Source organism: Chaetura pelagica, unplaced genomic scaffold (genome assembly GCF_000747805.2).
Source record: "Chaetura pelagica isolate M959 unplaced genomic scaffold, ChaPel_1.0 scaffold31, whole genome shotgun sequence".
In the NCBI taxonomy this organism is placed as follows: domain Eukaryota; kingdom Metazoa; phylum Chordata; class Aves; order Apodiformes; family Apodidae; genus Chaetura; species Chaetura pelagica.
In genome coordinates this window covers 1,635,690-1,653,986 of record NW_009952481.1, presented here as the reverse complement: position 1 = coordinate 1,653,986, position 18,297 = coordinate 1,635,690, and the positions used below count along the sequence as shown (strand labels likewise).

Below are 18,297 nucleotides of genomic sequence, written 5' to 3'. Positions count from 1 at the left end.
TTGTAGATCTGCTGTCTTTGTTTGGAAATGCATTTAATTATTATGGCATATAACTTTAAAATATTCCGTGCATATTCAGTGCCATAACACAGAAAGACTTTTAAAACAGTGATCTTTACAATCTTTATTTCTTGTGAATTTTAAGTTAACTTAAAGAAGGTACTCTCAAACTGTTGCAGATAATACTTAGAATTTAATATCCAATATTCAAAGCAGGAGGAAAGTTACAGGTACATGAAGTAAAAAAAAGGCTTCAAAGACAGCAGATGTTTGTGTGCATTAACTGAATTAAACAGAGAAAGATATAGTCTAGCCTGTGGTACCAAGATAAAATGATTTTTTTAATTCCTCTGTCACTTAAAGATATTCTAGGTCTCTCTCAGTTTTTACCTGTGTAAAGTATACTTTTTGCTTCCACACAAACCTGATTTAACCAGTATTTTATGTACTGTGTGTTCCATAGATTAATTGGTTAAATACCTGTATTAAAATACCATTCAGATTACCTAAAAGCTTGTTCTGAAGAGCTGCACAAGGTATAAACAAAGCAGAATTGGCATTTATGAAAATCAAATTACTCAGGAGGATTTGTATATCCACCTTATCTGTCCTCACATCTTTGATTTGTATTTTTTTTTAGTGTCAGACATAGCAAGTCAGCTGTTTCCAGTAAGGAAGCTTAGGAATTATATGTGTCAATTATATTAAATTGTGGTGGCTGTTTTTTCTTTCTCCTGTCTCTGGAACAGCATGAGTTCTTATCCTTTGACATTGAAGCTTTGTATTTTGCAGGAAGAGGGAACATTTTGGTTATGTAGGGGTGAAGTTCTGTTGCTGCTGTGAAAATCTCCCTTGCTTAGTAAAAACTGTAACTCTTTGGAAAAATCACCTCTGGAGACTTGTTCATAATAAAATGGTGCCTTCATCAAGAAATTCTTGCTATCTGGCACGTGTGTAGTAATTTGCACTGTGCTGGCATAGTAGTTTGCTTTTTGTCTCGACGTATAAAGGTGTGAGGTCCACTCCAGATACATGAGGATGGCTTTTCCTAGGCAAACTTATCTATTTATAGATATATATGCAGTGCAGAGCTGATTAAGAGAGCACAGCAAATGAGCGGGTCTGGTTAAGAGGAATTTGAATAATGACTGTGCTGGCCCTTGCTGAAAGCTGTATGTTTACAAAAGGGTTAGTAAGGCTATTTTTGTCTTTATAAACTGTGCACGTTTATATTAATATTTTTCTGAAGTTTTTCTTGATTAAAATGTTAGCTGCTGCAATAAAAAAATGCTGTGAGTTGTAAGAGCTTGCATTTGAGACCTTTTTCAACTGACATTTTTATTGCATAACTTGATTTTTAAAGGATTCATACAGTTTCAGGTAGATATCTTAGGAACTAAAAGTTTAAAGCAAAAAAAACACAACTTGCTACAATACAGAGAAGACGAGGGACCAAAGCATGGTAAATTGTGCCAATTATTTTTCCTAATTTATTTAATCAAGTCTTGCTGTTATATTGTCCATGGCTCTGTGGAAATGAGTATGCCTTGTGCTTTGTCCCTGGACGTTTTGGATGCTTGTAATTTTAAAAGCCAGATGCATTTTATGCACATAGACAGGAGCAAAACTCCGCTTTCCATGTAGCATGGCTGAAGTGCAATTGATTAATCAAGTGGTTTTTACACTGCAGCTCATGTAAACACAAACTTGAGCTAAAAACTAGGTTTTCAGTTAAGCATTGTGCTTTGATCGTCCAGTTAGTTTTGAGATTCTGCTCCAAATTTCATGTTTTACTTCAAAGACTAGGCCAGTCTGTTTTTCTGAAATAAGTTTAGAATTTCATATTATCCACAGCTTCCAATTTTACTGCATATGAAGCCAGGGGGGTTTATTCTGTTGGTCAATGTAAGACAGAGAAGCTCACTCAGGAGGAGCTAGGGAATCCGCCCAGTGGTGATGGATCATAAGTTAAGAATTGGTAGTTCCTTCACAATAGTTGAAGTACACATGCACTCTCAAATGTCTGGTGTGTGTATAAATGCAGTGACTTCAGTAAGTATGTGAAGTTGTTCATGTTATTCATGTGCAAATAGTGGATGTTACGTGAAAACACACTCATTTTCTCCATTTGGAAACTGATCTGGTTTTGTAAACTTAGTTTACAACTTAACATGTTTTTACCAAAGGCTGAAAATGTCTGGTAAATTTACATACCTGACACTGACTTCTCTGCAACTACTATACATACTTTAAAACAAGATGGTTCAACTTGTTCAGCGGCAGGAGCTGAATGGCAGCTTAGGAATGTCTATCCTGTGCTGCACAAAATTAGCAAGTAGCTTGTGGGTCTAAACAACCAGTCATAGGTATGTGCCGGAGGAGATTTTGGCATCTCATGCATTTCTGAAAGCTCTGTTATCTTTCCACAAAATTGAGAGTGCCAGGCATAAGGAGATTGTTTAAGGGGCCAAATTCATCCTGGGACTGCCAGTCTCTCCTATTTGCATCTATTGATGGCTCTCTTGCTTAAAGAGAAAACAAATTTGGATTTTAAACATAAAAGTATGCAAAAATTAAAAACTGTATTTCAAAAATAGCTTGTTTTTTAAAAGTTTCCTCAGTTGCATTTTGCCATAGTAGGAGGGAACTAAACATACGAAGGGTCCTGAACTTGTTTTTCACTGGTAGCTGTTGAGTGAAAGGTAGCAAATATCCCAATTTTCAAGGAGGGTGAGATGGAAGATCCTGGTAATTACAGGCCTGTCAGTCTCACTTCAGTGCCTGGTAAAATTATGGAGAAGGTTTTTCTGGGAGTTACTGAAAAACACCTGAGACAATACAGTCATTGGTTGTAGCCAGCACTGCTACACAAGGTGAAATCCTACTTAACCAACTTAATTTCCTTTAATGACAAGGTCACCCATCTAGTTGACCAAGGGAAGATGTAGATGTGTTGGGTTTTTATTTATTTTAGCAAAGCTTTTGATACTCTCTGTCACAGTATTTTTCAGGACAAACCCTCCAGCATACAGCTGGCCATGTCCCTAATACATTGGGTGAGCAATAGGCTGACAGGTCAGGCTCAAATAGTGATAGTAAATGGGGTTACATCAGGCTGGCTGCCAGGCACCAAAGGGTTTCCCCAAGACTCAGTTTAAGGGCCTGTGCAGTTAAATGTTTTTATAAATCACATGCATGCAGGAATCAAATGTGCATTAAGTACGTTTGGTTTTTCAGTAGCAGCAATGTTATTACATCAGCAGACCACAGTGATAAGTATATGAAGAAATTATACTCAGTGTGGTAATCCAGACAGATGTGGGACTGTATCATGAGTCTGGAGAACTGAAGCTAAGAACCGTATTTCTTCTCTACAAAAGGTGCTGTCTTCCTTTCTGAGTTTTTGGGAGGAGGAGAGAAGTGTCTTACACTTTGGTGTGTATTCCAGAAAATATGATAAATGTATACATTACTGTTTACTTGCATGCTGCAGTTTGGCCTAGTGTTTATAAGCCTATCCTAAGTTTTTAATGGAGATTATACAATAATATGTGAAGCTTGTTACTTCATACACAAAGTGAAACTCACTTAATTTTGTGTCCAAAGTGCAGATGTACAGCTGAGTCAAACTTAGCATTATTTAGAATAGATTCTGAAATTTTGAAAAATCAAAATACATTTAGGACTTAGAATTTGCTCCTTTTGTTACTTATCTGTGTTAGATTTTGGTTCATTGCTAATGGAACTGCAGAAAGTGGCTGTGAGTGAGATCTAAGATAACAGCAAAACCACTTAAAACTATTGATTGTCATACATAAAGGATCAGCTGAGGTGTTGTTTCAGAGAACTTTTAATTGCTTTTTAAAAAACAATTTATTTCAGTTGTTTTTTCACTGGTTTAATGGAATATTCTGTTGAGTGTTAGTTCCAATCTAAGTTTTTTATTGGAGTGAAGAAGAACCTGAGATCCAAATGAGCCTTAACAGTTTTATAGCCATGACTAATCAGCTTTTTAGAAAGTATCCTGTTTTCCTAGTGATTTACTATTCCTGTTTTTGCAGTATCATGCAAGACTGCTCTTGAGTCATTTCAGTTCATGCTGGTGGCAGTAACTTGAACTGTTGAAATGTTCTTTACCAGGAGTCTTCCCCTTTGATCTTAATCAGATGTACCCCATAGGAAGGCTGATTACATTGCTCTCTTATCTTTTCTAAGTGGGAGATGTGATCTCAGTTCATTGCCTTTTTGCCCTGTTTGGAAAATGACACAAAGTCATACCTTCTTTTACTGTCACAGCTTTCAGAATCACATAATATCTGTAATCCATATAAAGTTCTGTATAGAAATAATAATATTGAGGTTAGGTGTTGCTGGGAATAGTAAATTAAGGACTTCCTGTATGCAGCGTCCTATGTAGTCTCAGGAAAGTACCAGTGCTCAGGTTTTGGTGGGTTTTTGGGTTTGTTTGGGTTTGTTTGTTTGTTTGTTGTGGGTTTTGTTTGTTTGTTTTAAATAGCACAGCATTAGCATAGGCTTTGATTTATTATTAATTCAATAATTTATTGACTCTTCACAGAGCTCAATAAAAAATCGCTGAACCTCTTACTCATTGGATGAAAAGACCTTAGGAGGGTTGGTTGTCTCACCTACTCTGTGGATGGTTTTCTGAGGACTTGGTTAGGTTCTTTGTAGATTTGAACTGGAAAAGTGAAATGCTTTGATCCAGACCTGCATGATTTGCCAACCTAATAGCTGAAACAAAGAAAAACAGCCTCTTTATTTTGTCCAATTTGTATGTGAAGACTTCAGCATCAAGACAAAGCAAATTACCTGTCAGTGCCAGTGTGATAATAATTCAAAACTAACAAGCTTTTTTTCTCATAGTGCAGTCTAGTTGCCCAAATGCTTATCACTAATGCAATAAAATACATTCAGTGTTTAAGCAAAATATAAAAGAAAACACTTTAATATTTCAGGAAGAACATTTTATAGGAATTTGGGCATAATGGACATGTATATTTTTTTGCCTGTATGTTGGGCTACAGAAGTGGTTTTGTCAAGTACACTAAATCCATTATAACTACTTGAGAAAAAATTATTCATGGAAGAAACCATCACAACCACACAGTTTGGAACACGTAAATTAATTTTTTTTTTAATTAGCCTGTGAGCTCTGTAACCACTGCTTTCTGTGCAGTATTTGCCTTTAATTTGAAGACCATTTTCTTAGTCTGAAAAGGCTTTTTTCTGTATCATTCTTTTGGGAATCTAAACGGTGTTCCAGGGCATGTTTGTAGGGTGTTTTTTTTAAATACCTCAGTGATTTGCCTTCCAATTTATCTTCTACAAAATTTAAGTGTGTACATTCTTCTCGATGATATCTAAACCTATACTTTTCAGTATTTTAAGCATCACTGAATATAATGTATGTGGAATCTTAATCATCCTTTCTTAGAAGTATGGACTCTTACAGGCATTATTGCATGCTTGCATACATTCTACTGCTGCTTTCTTTCCAGCAGTTGGCTTAGTTAACTTTACTTTTTTTGTTTTTCCACAGTTGGTTTGGTTTTAACTTCCATATTCCAAGGCTTCAGTTTTTCCCCCACTTGTATTTTCATTCCCATATTTCTTTTCATATATTTTCATCTGAGGTTGTAAAATTTCTTCCACTAAGCCTTGTGTTTTACTTATGTTCAGATCCTCATCTTTTAGTAAAAATGATGTATTTTATGTAATGTGTTTTCTAGCTGGTTTTAATTATGTAAGAAAACTTGATTTACAAATAACTATTTCAAGATCTGTGTTCAGCAAAAGAAAAATGCATTTAGCAAAAGAAAATACATATATTATTCAGATATGTTAAGAGCAAATGTACTTTGAAGTTGGAGGTTCTTTTGAAAAACTGTGAAGAAGATACAGGTAAAAATCATAGAAAGGAAAAAATGTTTTGTAAAACTTGCAAAACCTACTGGTTTGAATTTAATAATTCAAAATCTTTGAAGTTGAAGACTGGAGATAGCAAGGTGTCAGTCTTAATTTTGCATTGTGTGGTATAGTTCAGTGAGAGTTCACAAAAGCGGGGGTAAGCCTAGAGGATAATCTTGGAATTGCTTTTATGATCCTTTATGAAGTCTTCCCATTTGTGTGATTGGGTTCTCTTTCATCTGATTTAACAGCTGCTGTTGGTAGTTGTTAAATGTCAATATTTATATTTATATATATATGTCAATATGGGATTTGTGTTGTGTTTTGTAATTCTCTCTTCCAGTATGATGCGTGAAGTACGTCTGCTACAATCTTGACCTTTAGAATTACGGAATTTTGGAATTAGTGATTTGATGAGCTGATTTGAAAATACTTTGGGGGAGTTTTCAAAGAAGTAAAAATGTACTTTAAAAAACTTTGTGCGAAATTCCACAACATTTTTTAATGATACTTCAATCAGGCCCTTAAGGGGGAATATCTGAAGTAATTCATAATTCATATGCAAATAAAATACAAATTTTTGTACCAAATCCGCTTGTTCAAAACATTATTTATAAAACACAGTATTTTGACACTGGCTTGCTCTGCACATGAGTTGTGTCTCCAGCTCTGCTTATATTCTTCATGGGTACACCTCCTGTAAGGCAAAAATTGAAGCAAGGCTGAGATGCATAGATAATGTCCCCTTATTCATCACTTCATGGCCAAGGGCCTGATTTATTATATGGACTGAAGAGACTCTTTTCTCCTATTGATGACCTTGAAGAAGGAAGGGACCAAGTGGCTGAACGACTTAAGGAAATTCTTTTTAATTCTGAGATCTGCTTTGATTTTATGTGTCAATACTAAATTGACAGTATTTGTAGCATGTTAATCACTAGTTCATTTCTAAGAGGTGTGTTGCTACTCTCAATTTTTTTACCATTTTGAAGAATGCCTTTTTGTATTGTAAGCCTGACCAGTGGTTTAGTCTGGGAAAACACACAAATTACTCAGTCTGGAAAGTTTGTGTGCTTTACCTTTCAATAAAAGCAGACTTCTTAAGCTGTAAGTAAGAGGATCTGTTGTCAAGTATTCAACTGTGTATTCATTATAACCTGAAAGGTATTATATAGACATTGGTGGCTGACTCTGTATCTGAATGTTGGCCAGTATGTCTCTTTCCATCTTTACTCCTCTCTTTTGCCTCCATGAGGAGTTCTGTATCCTTTGTCCTGTTAATACTTATACATAGTCAGTATTCATAGTCTAAATTAGTTTTCCTCAAATCTTGCATATATTGGCCAGAAGAAGGATTTTGCTAAGTAATTCATAAAGCCTACTCTCCATGCTTTCTCAGACACGCCTATGTGTCATATCAGTTTTGAGTTGGTTGCTTTTTAATTCATCCAGATTGTACAACTGGAGGAGCTCCCTTTAATTGTTATTAGATTTTAATCTATTTCCCCCCAAAAAAATGAAAATGAACTTTGATAATTTATTTGTTGTTATTTCTTACTGTGGTAAAATGTTCTATTTGTTAAAATTTCTGTTTGCTTTCTTTAAATTTAGATATTATTTAAGTAAGCAAGAAGCTGAATAACTGTTATAAATTATTACTGAATTGTGTCAGTTCCTTACATAATTAGGATTTTACTTATATTAGATGTGACTTTTCTTGTATTCTGCTTTAAATTATTTTAACTCTGTTCAGATGCTGGGAGTAGGTAGCTTATTTAGGAGTTTTTCTGCCAGACTAGTATGGAAAGTTTCTCTGGATTTCTCCATCTGCTTGTGTGTGCAGTTTTTTTCAGTATCTGGCAGGTGATTGAACCTTCATTGGGTCCCATGTGCTCAACAGAAGATGACTATAACTTCTGCTGAAGAGGGCAAAGAGAATATAATAATGAAAATTTTCTTGCTGATACAGTTTTGTACCACCATATGCACGAAGTGCTTCTTAAGAGAATGTTTCAGCTATTTCTAATCTATCTTTTTACATATTCTGCTTTAGGTAATTTTTCATGTTAGTACGTAGGTGTCTTCATTTCATTCCTGGGTAGCAAAGGTTATTTTATGACATTAAAAAAACCTGAAAATAAAGTTACTCTGCAGTCGGTTCCTTTATAATGAAGAGACTTAATTTAACACTTTCAAAAACGTGTTTCATATCACTGTAAGATGACTTGGAATTCCATGCTCTACCAATAAATTCCATTGCAGCGGTATTTGGATTATGATTTTAAAGTATGCTACAGCTTTCCAAGGTAACCTTTTTGGTCAACTTTATATTACAAAGGTATGCATTATAATATATTATAAAGATAAGCATGATAATATAGTTAATAGATATACAATATTAAGCCTGATCTGTATTTTTAGCAGTGATGTATTCTGTTGCTTATTTGAATTCAAAATAAAATAAGAACAGACTTAATGTATTTATACTATATTAAATGCCAATAACATTGAATATTGTAGAAGAGAGTTTTGCAGTTCAATAGAAATAGAGGAGATGGAACACGCAAAGAAAAGGTCAGTAGAGTTTGACAGGTCAGGCTTTTAATGTTTTAATTGGTTCACTCCTTTTCAGCAAGTTGTGTTAGAATAGTATTAGAATGAGCGCTGGCTTGCTGAATCAGGACTTGCAGAAATTTTCTGTGATTTAATAATAGCATCATTAGGAAAAAAAGGAGAAAAAAAAGAGAAAAGCCATATATAGGGAAAAAATCAAATGTGCCTCCTATTCCCACCCTCCCCGTCTTCACCACCACCCCCCAACCTGAACCCCAGTAATTAGATTAGTTGTGTAATATAGGTCATTTAACTTCTCAGTGGTCAGAAAAATAACCACATTACCTTTCCAAAATAACATTTCCATCCCTTTCTAAGTTGCTTTGAATTACTGTTGGCAAATACAAGAACTTAACAAAATCTGTTTTGCAGATGTGAAATACACCATTAAAAAAGTTAAATTTAACTTGTATATATGGAGTCTTTTCCATGGAAGGTTTCTTTGAAAATACATTTAGAAAGAGAAATTAAAAATGTATATGTGGCTCTGCATATGATTCAATATATTCAAATCTGATGTGATGAAAGAGTGAGATTATATGTTAGAGAGGTAGTTTAAAAAAATCCCTGTATGTCGTTCTTACTAAAGAACAAACTTCCATTAAATATAGTTTGTTTTCAACTGGAAAAAGGCCTCATGTTTTCCTTTTGTTTTGAATGGAGTTAAAAAATATCTTGGTTATACCTAACAACATAGAAATATTAGTATTGTACTTTGCTAAATGCTGCAAAACAGAGCATAAAATAGCATGTTTTCATTCAACATTGATTTACACCTCCGGTGATACTCTTATGAATAGACTTTTTTGACCAAAAGGAGTCTCCTGAAACTAATCTGATTGATCATTTAAACACAAATAACATTCTGTTGGTCCCACAGTAGGTTGGGAAGTGAAAATGGGACTTCTGTAATGCTATCTCAGTTATTTTTTGTTATGTCTGAGGAGAAGGAAGAATCATCAAATGGTGCAAAATATTATATAAAAAAACTGGCATAATTCCAGATCTTGCTCTCTGAGTTGGCTGTGAGGGTCAGTAGTAGAAGGGGAAATAAAATAGGGAAGAAGCAGTCTTAGTTAGCATTTGTTTGTCATATTGCCAGTTGAAAGACATATTCCCCGATGGAAAAATATTTGGGTTTCTCTTCTTCCTTTCGTGTTTATCCCATTTCATTCTGGCTAGAATGGGAGGAGATAAATATTAATAGGTATTAGGTGTTGTGAGGGGAAGGGACTGGAAGAAGATTTCAGGTGTGTAAACAGTAGATGAGGGAGGAAAGCATCAAATTGACAAAGACAGGGTGCTCAGATAGTTACTAACAGAGCATGGGGATAAAAGGAGAGTGTCAGACCAAGTTAGTCTTATGTCATACTCAGATGATGTGCTGAAAGCCCTTAGAATGCTGTGGTGAAAGTATCTTGAGGTCACTCAACGATCCCTATATTTCTAAATCATCACTGTTCTGAAGGAAAATATAAAACATATGGTATGTAGCTGACTTCTAATGTTTTGATTGGTGGTGATTCAGTCAGAAAGGGTGTGCCCATTAATTCATGTGGTAAGTTTTGTCTATGGTATGATGAGATATGCTTTTAATACAATGTCCATTTTTAAATAAAAATGGGAAATGTTTCCTTAAAGAATAAAAATACTTAAATGATCTGATGTTAAGGAAGGGGTTAAAGAGTTCAGTGTTAGCTCAAGTGTTAAGGGCTCTCTGGAATTGATTGATCAATTTGTAAGCAATACACAGATCATTTCCTAGAAAATATTTCTTTTATCTTAGTAGAAAAGTTTTCTAGTTTGATCCAATAGCAGCAAGACAACAGTAAAAACACACTGTGGGGACAGTAAGAAAACACAACTATAGCCTACATGAGCATTTTTAACAGTGCATGTAACTAATATATGAAGGAGTGAGGCCAGCAGAAGCAGCAGCAGGTCAGGAAACCTGAATTTTTTGTCTTACCTGGTGATACTACAGTTGATTTAGGGCTCACCTTTTTTTTTTTTCTTTCATTTTTTTTTTTTTTTCTTTCATTTTTTTTTTTTTTTCTTTCATTTTTTTTTTTTTTTCTTTCATTTTTTTTTTTTTTTCTTTCATTTTTTTTTTTTTTTCTTTCATTTTTTTTTTTTTTTCTTTCATTTTTTTTTTTTTTTCTTTCATTTTTTTTTTTTTTTCTTTCATTTTTTTTTTTTTTTCTTTCATTTTTTTTTTTTTTTCTTTCATTTTTTTTTTTTTTTTTTAACTATACAAGTAATGTTTGTGTGCCAGAGAAATAAAATATTAGGATGGGGAAGGATTCTCAGAGATTGTTTTTGGAATTTCAGCTAAGATTCTTGTGAGGTACCGTAAACGAAAAGGCATATAGGGGGAGGCAGGCTTTAAATTTCCCTTCACACAAATATGTTACTAGGTACAACATCCTGGAAGTAGGGAAGCCTGCAGTATAAGAATTGAAGTAGCTTTCCACAGGAGATGGTCATAATGACAAAAAGAGGAGAAGGTAAAGGATATTCAAATGAGATTCTGGAAGGATTGAATGTTATGAGGCAAAATGTCTGGAAAAAGACTGAAGTTTTGAGTAAATATCAGAATGGAAGAAAGTGTCAGTGTACCTGTTGAAGGGTAGGAGATTGAGATGGTTAATTGACAACACATGGAGGGTAGAAAGGGAATCTTAGAATCATGTAATGAATGAGGATGGAAGCGACCTCTGAAGATGCTCTAATCCAGCCATTCTGTACGAAGAAGGATCACCGAGTCACCTAGCACATGGCTTTGTCCAGACAAATTTTTAATAACTCCAAGAAGAGTGACTCCATAACCCTGTGGGGCAACCTGTTCCATATAGCAGAATGGATTTATTTGAGTGGACCTGAAAATGCATCATAATCTAATGTTACACTAAAAGGGAAAGAAAACCAGAAACCAAACCAACCATCAGAACACTTGAATGTCTTATGCTAGAGCTCCAAATAGAGCAATGAAGTGATGCCTTACAGATAAGAGATTTGAAGGCTTTTGAAAATGAGACTAATCTTAACTTTGTAATGGACAGATGGTGATTCATTCCACTTCAGTTACTGATTTCTCATTACTGTAATTAAACATGTGATTAAATATAATTTCTATGAGCAGTTTCCAGCTTGTTTTCTTCTGTTTTATCTTACATGTGTGTCAGCTCTGCAGCCTGTCTAGTCTTGTATCTGTGATGTAAATTCTTAATATCACACCATGGTGTCTTGTCTTGTTCTGGTGAAATGGCAGCCTTTCTTAAAGTGGTGTTTGCTTCGCTAGAGACCAGTGAATTACATGCTGTTGGATCATAGGCAGTGTTTGTATAGTCTAAACAAATGAGGTTGTCTTGAGAACTTAGGGATTTTTTTGCTTTCTAAATTAATGTTCTTCCTTCTTTTGCCAAATCTTGAAACTCTTCTTTGTGTTAGATGCCAGAAGAGTTTTGAATTTTTATCTGGAAAAAACTGAACATATTAAGTTGACAGAAAACATTTGTATCCAAGACAGTTTAAAGAGTCCACCTGTATCTCAGTGTTCTAGTTTGCTCTCATCTGGATGTTCCTGTGTATCTAAGAAACATAGAAGATCCAGGCAGATACTCTTTTTCCATTAAAAAGAAAAAGGATGTATTTTTTTGGTTAATAATGTGGGAAAACTCAACTTAAGAAAACAGTATTACATAAAGGAGTCTTTGTAAAGTATTTGAAGAGCACTTTTCCAACAGAAATCTAAGACCTACAGGATTAGTGGAAGACTAACTAAGTGCAACAATATTGCAATTAATTGTTTAAAATGCCTTGTTAAAATAAAGAAAAATTGGAAGAATAACCAGCCAGTTTGCAGTGTTACCAGTTAAAGGCAAGTTTATCAGTTGTTGTCATGTCAGAACAATTAAGTCAATCTGTACAGTTAATGACTTTTTCCTGACATCTTCATTCTTGTAACCAATTGAATACTTTTGTCTTCCTGATGTCCAGTGACAGTGGCGACTATGTAGTACCTGTGTATTAACCTTTGGTCATATGTCCAGTTGTAAATAATTTTATTTATTTACACAGGAGTTTGGGAAGAACTGATTTTTAACATTTTGGTTTTTTTAACCTTCACATGCATGTTATTGAATATGATGTTTCATACTTGTAAACTTCTCGCATTGGTGTCATGACTTCCATACCGTGTCTTAAATGCTATTTTGCCGTTGCAACTTTATTTGAAAAGTATTATATGCTATTTATGCTGAAAAAGGTTTTTGATTGCATTATAAGAATTATTATTTTGTGTATATTAATGCCATTTAAAACAGCTCTTTATTCAAACCTTTTTACAGAACTGTGAGAACATGGGATGTTAACAATGAAAAAAAGCACAAAAGTGTATTCAAACCACGATCAGTTCAAGGTAAACGGGTGATTCCTACAACTTGCACATACAGCAGAGATGGTAAACTTATTGCAGCTGGTTGTCAAGATGGTTCTATCCAGATCTGGGATAGGAATATGAGTGTAAGTAAAGTCTTTAATAACAATTTATGATTCTAATATATAAAGTGCTAAATGTTAAAACAGATAAAACCTATTTTTATACTTACATGTTTGCATTTTATTCCCCTTCCCCTCAAAATCTTGATAACTCACAAGTAAAATGTAGTATTTCTTCTCCCTCTCTACACTTATCATTCAGTGTGATGCTATTCAGTTCAAAACACAGAGGAAACTCTTGGAGTTTTTTTTGAGGTGTGCTTGGTTTTTTTTTAAAGTTGGCTGCATACCTATATTTAGAGTATTATTCAAGATGTGATGCTTATTGAAAAAGCTGTAATTTCTTGTTGATTTTTATGTAACTAAAAATGTATGCTTTCATATTTTGTTTGAAATACTAAATATATTAAGCAGTAAATCATAATGAAATAACTTACTTATCCAGGTAGTAATCAGAGGGGAATAGCATCCAAATGGGTGAGAATGAGGGTAATGCTGCACATGAAGTGCCAAGTGTTGTTACGTTGTCCAATGTGTAAAAATTAGCACTGAGGCAAATTTGAACAATTATGTAAATACAATGTGGACAGAAAGAATCACAAGGGAACTATGCCAAATTCTTTAAATTTATGAAATATAATCTCTAATTTCTTGATACTGAACTTAAAACTGAATTTCCAGTACTTATGAATCAAACTGAGTTAGAATACATACAAGTTTTGCTACTAATTTAAAATTTGAAGCTTATACCAATCACATCTCCCTGTTGCTTTGTGTAGTATAGTTTACAAATCAGTCCAGTTCAAGAGTTGAATTTTGCAATATTGAGTGCAAATTCACCAGGCAAAGCTTTACTGCTTTTAAAATTAAACACCTGAATAATCACGCACATCTCAGAATTGAAGTTGTTCAGCCTGGAGAAAAGAAGGCTCCAGGCAGACCTTATGGCAGTCTTCCAGTACCTGAAGAGGCTACAGGAAAGCTGGGGAGGGTTTTTTTACAAGGCCTTGTAGTGATAGGATGAGGGAGAATGGCTTTAAACTGCAGGAGGGGAGATTTAGGTTAGACATTAGGAAGAAATTCTTTGGTGTGAGGGTGATGAGACACTAGCAGAGGTTGCCTGGGTAAGGTGGGGAAGCATCCTCCCTGGAAGTGTTCAAGGCTGGGTTGAATGGGGCTTTGACCAACCTGATCTAGTGGGAGGTGTCCCTGCACATGCAGGCCGGTTGGAACTAGGTGATCTTTAAGGTCCCTTCTAACCCAAACCATTCTATGATTTTATAATTGATGCCCAGTCCCTTGCACTTTGATGGGATAAGTACTTACAGCATGCATAGGAGGAGAAAATAAGGTCAAATATTTTTTTTTAAGCCAGAGTAAGAGAAGAAATGGGTAGCAGGGACAGGATCCTTTGAATCAAGCTGACATCATAAATCTTTGAGAGCTGTACAATGCCAATAGGATGGCTTTGGGGAAATAATACGGAACTAATACAAATTAGGTTGGCCTGTTCATCTTTAAAAACGTATGATTTTAAAAAGGAAAACAGGCAATTTGGAGAACTTTTCACAAAGGTCGAAAAAAATGTGATTGCTGGAGGCAAGAGGAAATGTATAGATGTAAAAGGAAAAGAAAGCCCATTGATCATATTCAGAGTACAGCCTGTATTTTGGGATTGTCATCTATTTTTATTTCTGTTTTTATTTCCACTATAAACCCAGTAAAACTTCCTAATGGCATGAACCTTGAGAATTCATCGTAAGTGTAAACTTGTTCTAACAGAATAATAAATTTTTCAGAGACTGGCTTTCATCACCTGTGTATGTTGTTTATTTTAACATATACAGTATTGAAATACTAAGCTTTCTGGTGTAGTTTTAACAATAGTGCTCTTGGTAGTCTGCTTTTTCATGGGCTTTTCCTTTTGAACTTCAATGTGTCTGTAAGATGACATATTGCAATGCTGATTGAGTGCAGTTTAAGGTGATTATGAATAATTTAAAGATACATCCTGTGCATCTTGTGCAATTTCCAACTGGTGACCTCTGTATAATAATACAAGACTAAAGTGATTTCCTAGTGGAAATTAAGTTGGTAGTGTCCTTGGATTTGTATTTTTAAAGCCTAAAGAATTTTTGTCCTTGCCTTTATTGGTGTCATTAAAAAGTGTGCAAGATTTTTGTTTAAAAGGGTAGTGTAAATAGTTTTATTTTAGTGCACTCTTATCTAAAATGGTGGGTACCCTCTGGAAATCTTTGTGTATAGTTGAAACTGGGCATTTTTAAAGGCATCTTGATGAAATTATTTAAAAAAAAGAAGTCTTCACTTTTGAGGGGTGGTGAGGGATAAGAAAAAAAAATTAAAAAATTAAAGGTATATGTGTTAGAAGTAGGATTTAGAAAGAGGAGGATGGGATTGACTTCTTCTCTGGAATGATAAAAGCACTTGCTGGCCTGACAAGATGCAGAGGTGCTTGCAGAGGTGATCAAGAAAATGTTCAGTCATGACAAAGTGGTACAGTTTTGGGGGTACGAGCTGTAGGTGACATGGGAAAAAAAGTAAACCTACGGAGAATCAGGACTGTTAAGCTGCTTGAAGAAAAATTAGAAATGCTAACTTCTGGTTTTTGAAGAAGAAAAATTTTAATTCCCATCCAGCAAATATAATTTGACTTTGTTGAAACAAGTGTAGAACTGTATACACAGATTTTGCTGTACTATGTTACAGCTCTGTTTCAAGTCAAAATTAAGAGAGCATTTGTGTTTTACTTGAGAAGGCTGTATTGAGTCTATGACAAAAATCAGTAGTGTTTGAAAGCAGAAAACAGTTGCTCTGATTTCTTGGTCAGCTGGGAGTGATTCCAGCATCATTATTTTAGGCTATGAATTTGGCAGCAGGAAGAAGAATGGATTCAGGAAGGTATTTAAAGTTACCTCTGACTTAGTTGATGGTACTGTCATGCCAGAGCTGATCTAATAAAGGCCTCTTTTGACTCTTTGAATTAATTTTTGTATTTAAGCAAAAATATGAGTGACATTTTAGCATGCTGTTGAATTCTCATTTCCTTCTGTTCCTGTATATGATGGTAACACCACAAAGTAAATCCAGGAAAGTGTTCCTATCAGACATTATGGCTAACACTATGTACTATCCATAGTGCCTGCTATCCTGGTGTCTTTGAAGATTTTTAGATGCATTTATTTTTGACAGGAGTAAAAATTAATGTAAAACATAAGTCCCACTTCAGATATAGTGAAGTTTCTCTTTGCTTCACTGAAACATAAAGCCCTGGCTTTCCCACAGGAGAAGGATCATGAAAACAGCAATACCAAGGGCAGAACTGGATACCCTGGTAGAAAGGAGGGTCTGATAATGCCCTTTTCTACAGCAAAAAGGGCCCTCATTAGAGGTGGGCACACTGCTGCAATGGTGGTGTGAAGCCACTCTTCCTCTGAGGATTCACAAAGACCATATGAATTTAAAAAGTGGCAGAAGCTCCCTGACAAAGCTCCCATAAATCCTCCTTGCCTCTGTAGCCACAGTTTCTGAGTGCTGGCTACAGGCTTATTATCCTCTGCTGCAGGCATGACTTGGTATCTTTATACCTGACTACAGGAGTCCTACTGGTGTAGAAATCAAAGAGCAAACAAATGAAAAATCAACCTGTTGTGCGGAAGCGTCCCTATCACCACTGTGGCATTGTGTTTGCTGTTCAGTAGTGTAGAATTTGGTCCTGAATGGTGTGATTAAATAATTCTTCAATTATTATTATTTTTTTAATTTAGAAAGAAACAATCACTTTTCTATCCCTTGTTTTATCATCCCTGCTGATGTGCAGTTATCTCTTTGTTGTACTTTAGGGTCAGGAGCTAGCTGTTTTTTTCATACCACTTAGGGCCATCTCAGTATCTACTTTTTAAAAAGTGTTTTTGTGCCTAGGGAGTGATTTCGGTGTGAGATCAATTCCCTTCTTTACTTCTGACTAGTAATGCACACCGTGAGCATTTCATTCAGTTTTCTGCTTCCACTGTTTTTTGGTGCAATTCCAAATCTTCCAGCTGTATGTAGTGAGAGTAAAACCACTTTTGGAACTTCTGGAGGAAGGCTTTTTTGTCTTCATGACACTGACATGGGTAACTTGCTAATGCTGAAGTTAGCCAAATGCATTCCAGCTCTCCCTTGCCTTTCTCCAAATGTCCTCAGCATGATCATGATCCATTATAATCACCTGCCTCAGAGGATTTTTTCGTTTTGTCATAAATCTGTGTTATTTTCTCACGTATGTTACTTTGTCAGTGCATGGTTTTTCCTTAAGGTTCACGTACACATGCATTTACAGTGCACATTAGCAGTATGATCTGTCATCTTGTTTGAAATATTATGAACACTGTCAGCTTGGCTTAAAATAACAGCTTCAAAGCACATAAAAAATAACTTCCTTCTAACTTCCAATGACTAGTGGAAACAATAGTGTGAAACAGTCAATCATAACATAACACATTAGAACTCTCTCAATTTAAATGTTCTGAGACATAGAGAAGTCTGGCAAACACAGAGAGTTGGAGAACATGGTCAAAATAAGACAGACCCTTGAAATTCACAGGACAGTGCAGTAAAACCACTAGATCTACCTGCACTTCACATAGGTTAAAATTCCTCATCTTGTCTGTGCTTATTCAGAGCTTTTTGCAAGGCCTGTAGTAATACATATTGCTGAATGAGCTGGTCTGTGAAGCCATGTTAAGAATTAAGTGGATCTTGCAATCAATAAACCTCTGTGTGTTCATTTTTCCTGTGTAAATGTGAGAGTATCTCATTCATAGAGATATGGAAAAATTGAAGTAATTTCTATAAAGACTATTAGTACACTTGGTGGGTAGGTTCAAAGTGTATGCTGATGTATAACTGACAGAGATCTCTTTAATGAGCAAAGAGGCTCTCCTCATTTTCTACATCAAACAGGAAAGCTTGGAGATGTTTTACATAGAGGGAAGATTTAGGTGAGACATTAGGAAAAAGTTCTTTAGTGTGAAGGTAGTGATACGCTGGAACAGGTTGCCCAGAGAGGTTGTGGAACCATCCTCCCTGGAAGTGTTCAAGGCCAGGTTGGGTGGGGCTTTGACTAACCTGGTCTAGTGGGAGAGTGCCAGTGTAGGGGGATTGCAGCTAGGTGATCTTTAAGATCCCTTCCAATGCAAAACATTCTATGATTCTGTGATTGCAAACACAATTTATATCAGGGTGAGAAAGCTAAAT

The 18,297-nt window shown here is 35.2% G+C and overlaps 1 protein-coding gene across 1 annotated transcript in view; it reads left to right on the top strand.

Moving 5' to 3' along the window:
- The window catches only part of WDR70 (WD repeat domain 70), a 133,413-nt gene that overhangs the window by 61,133 nt on the left and 53,983 nt on the right, over positions 1–18,297 (top strand). The window contains exon 9 of the mRNA XM_010008752.1: positions 12,891–13,065. Coding sequence (XP_010007054.1) covers positions 12,891–13,065 — 175 coding nt within the window. The remainder of the gene's footprint in view (positions 1–12,890; positions 13,066–18,297) is intronic.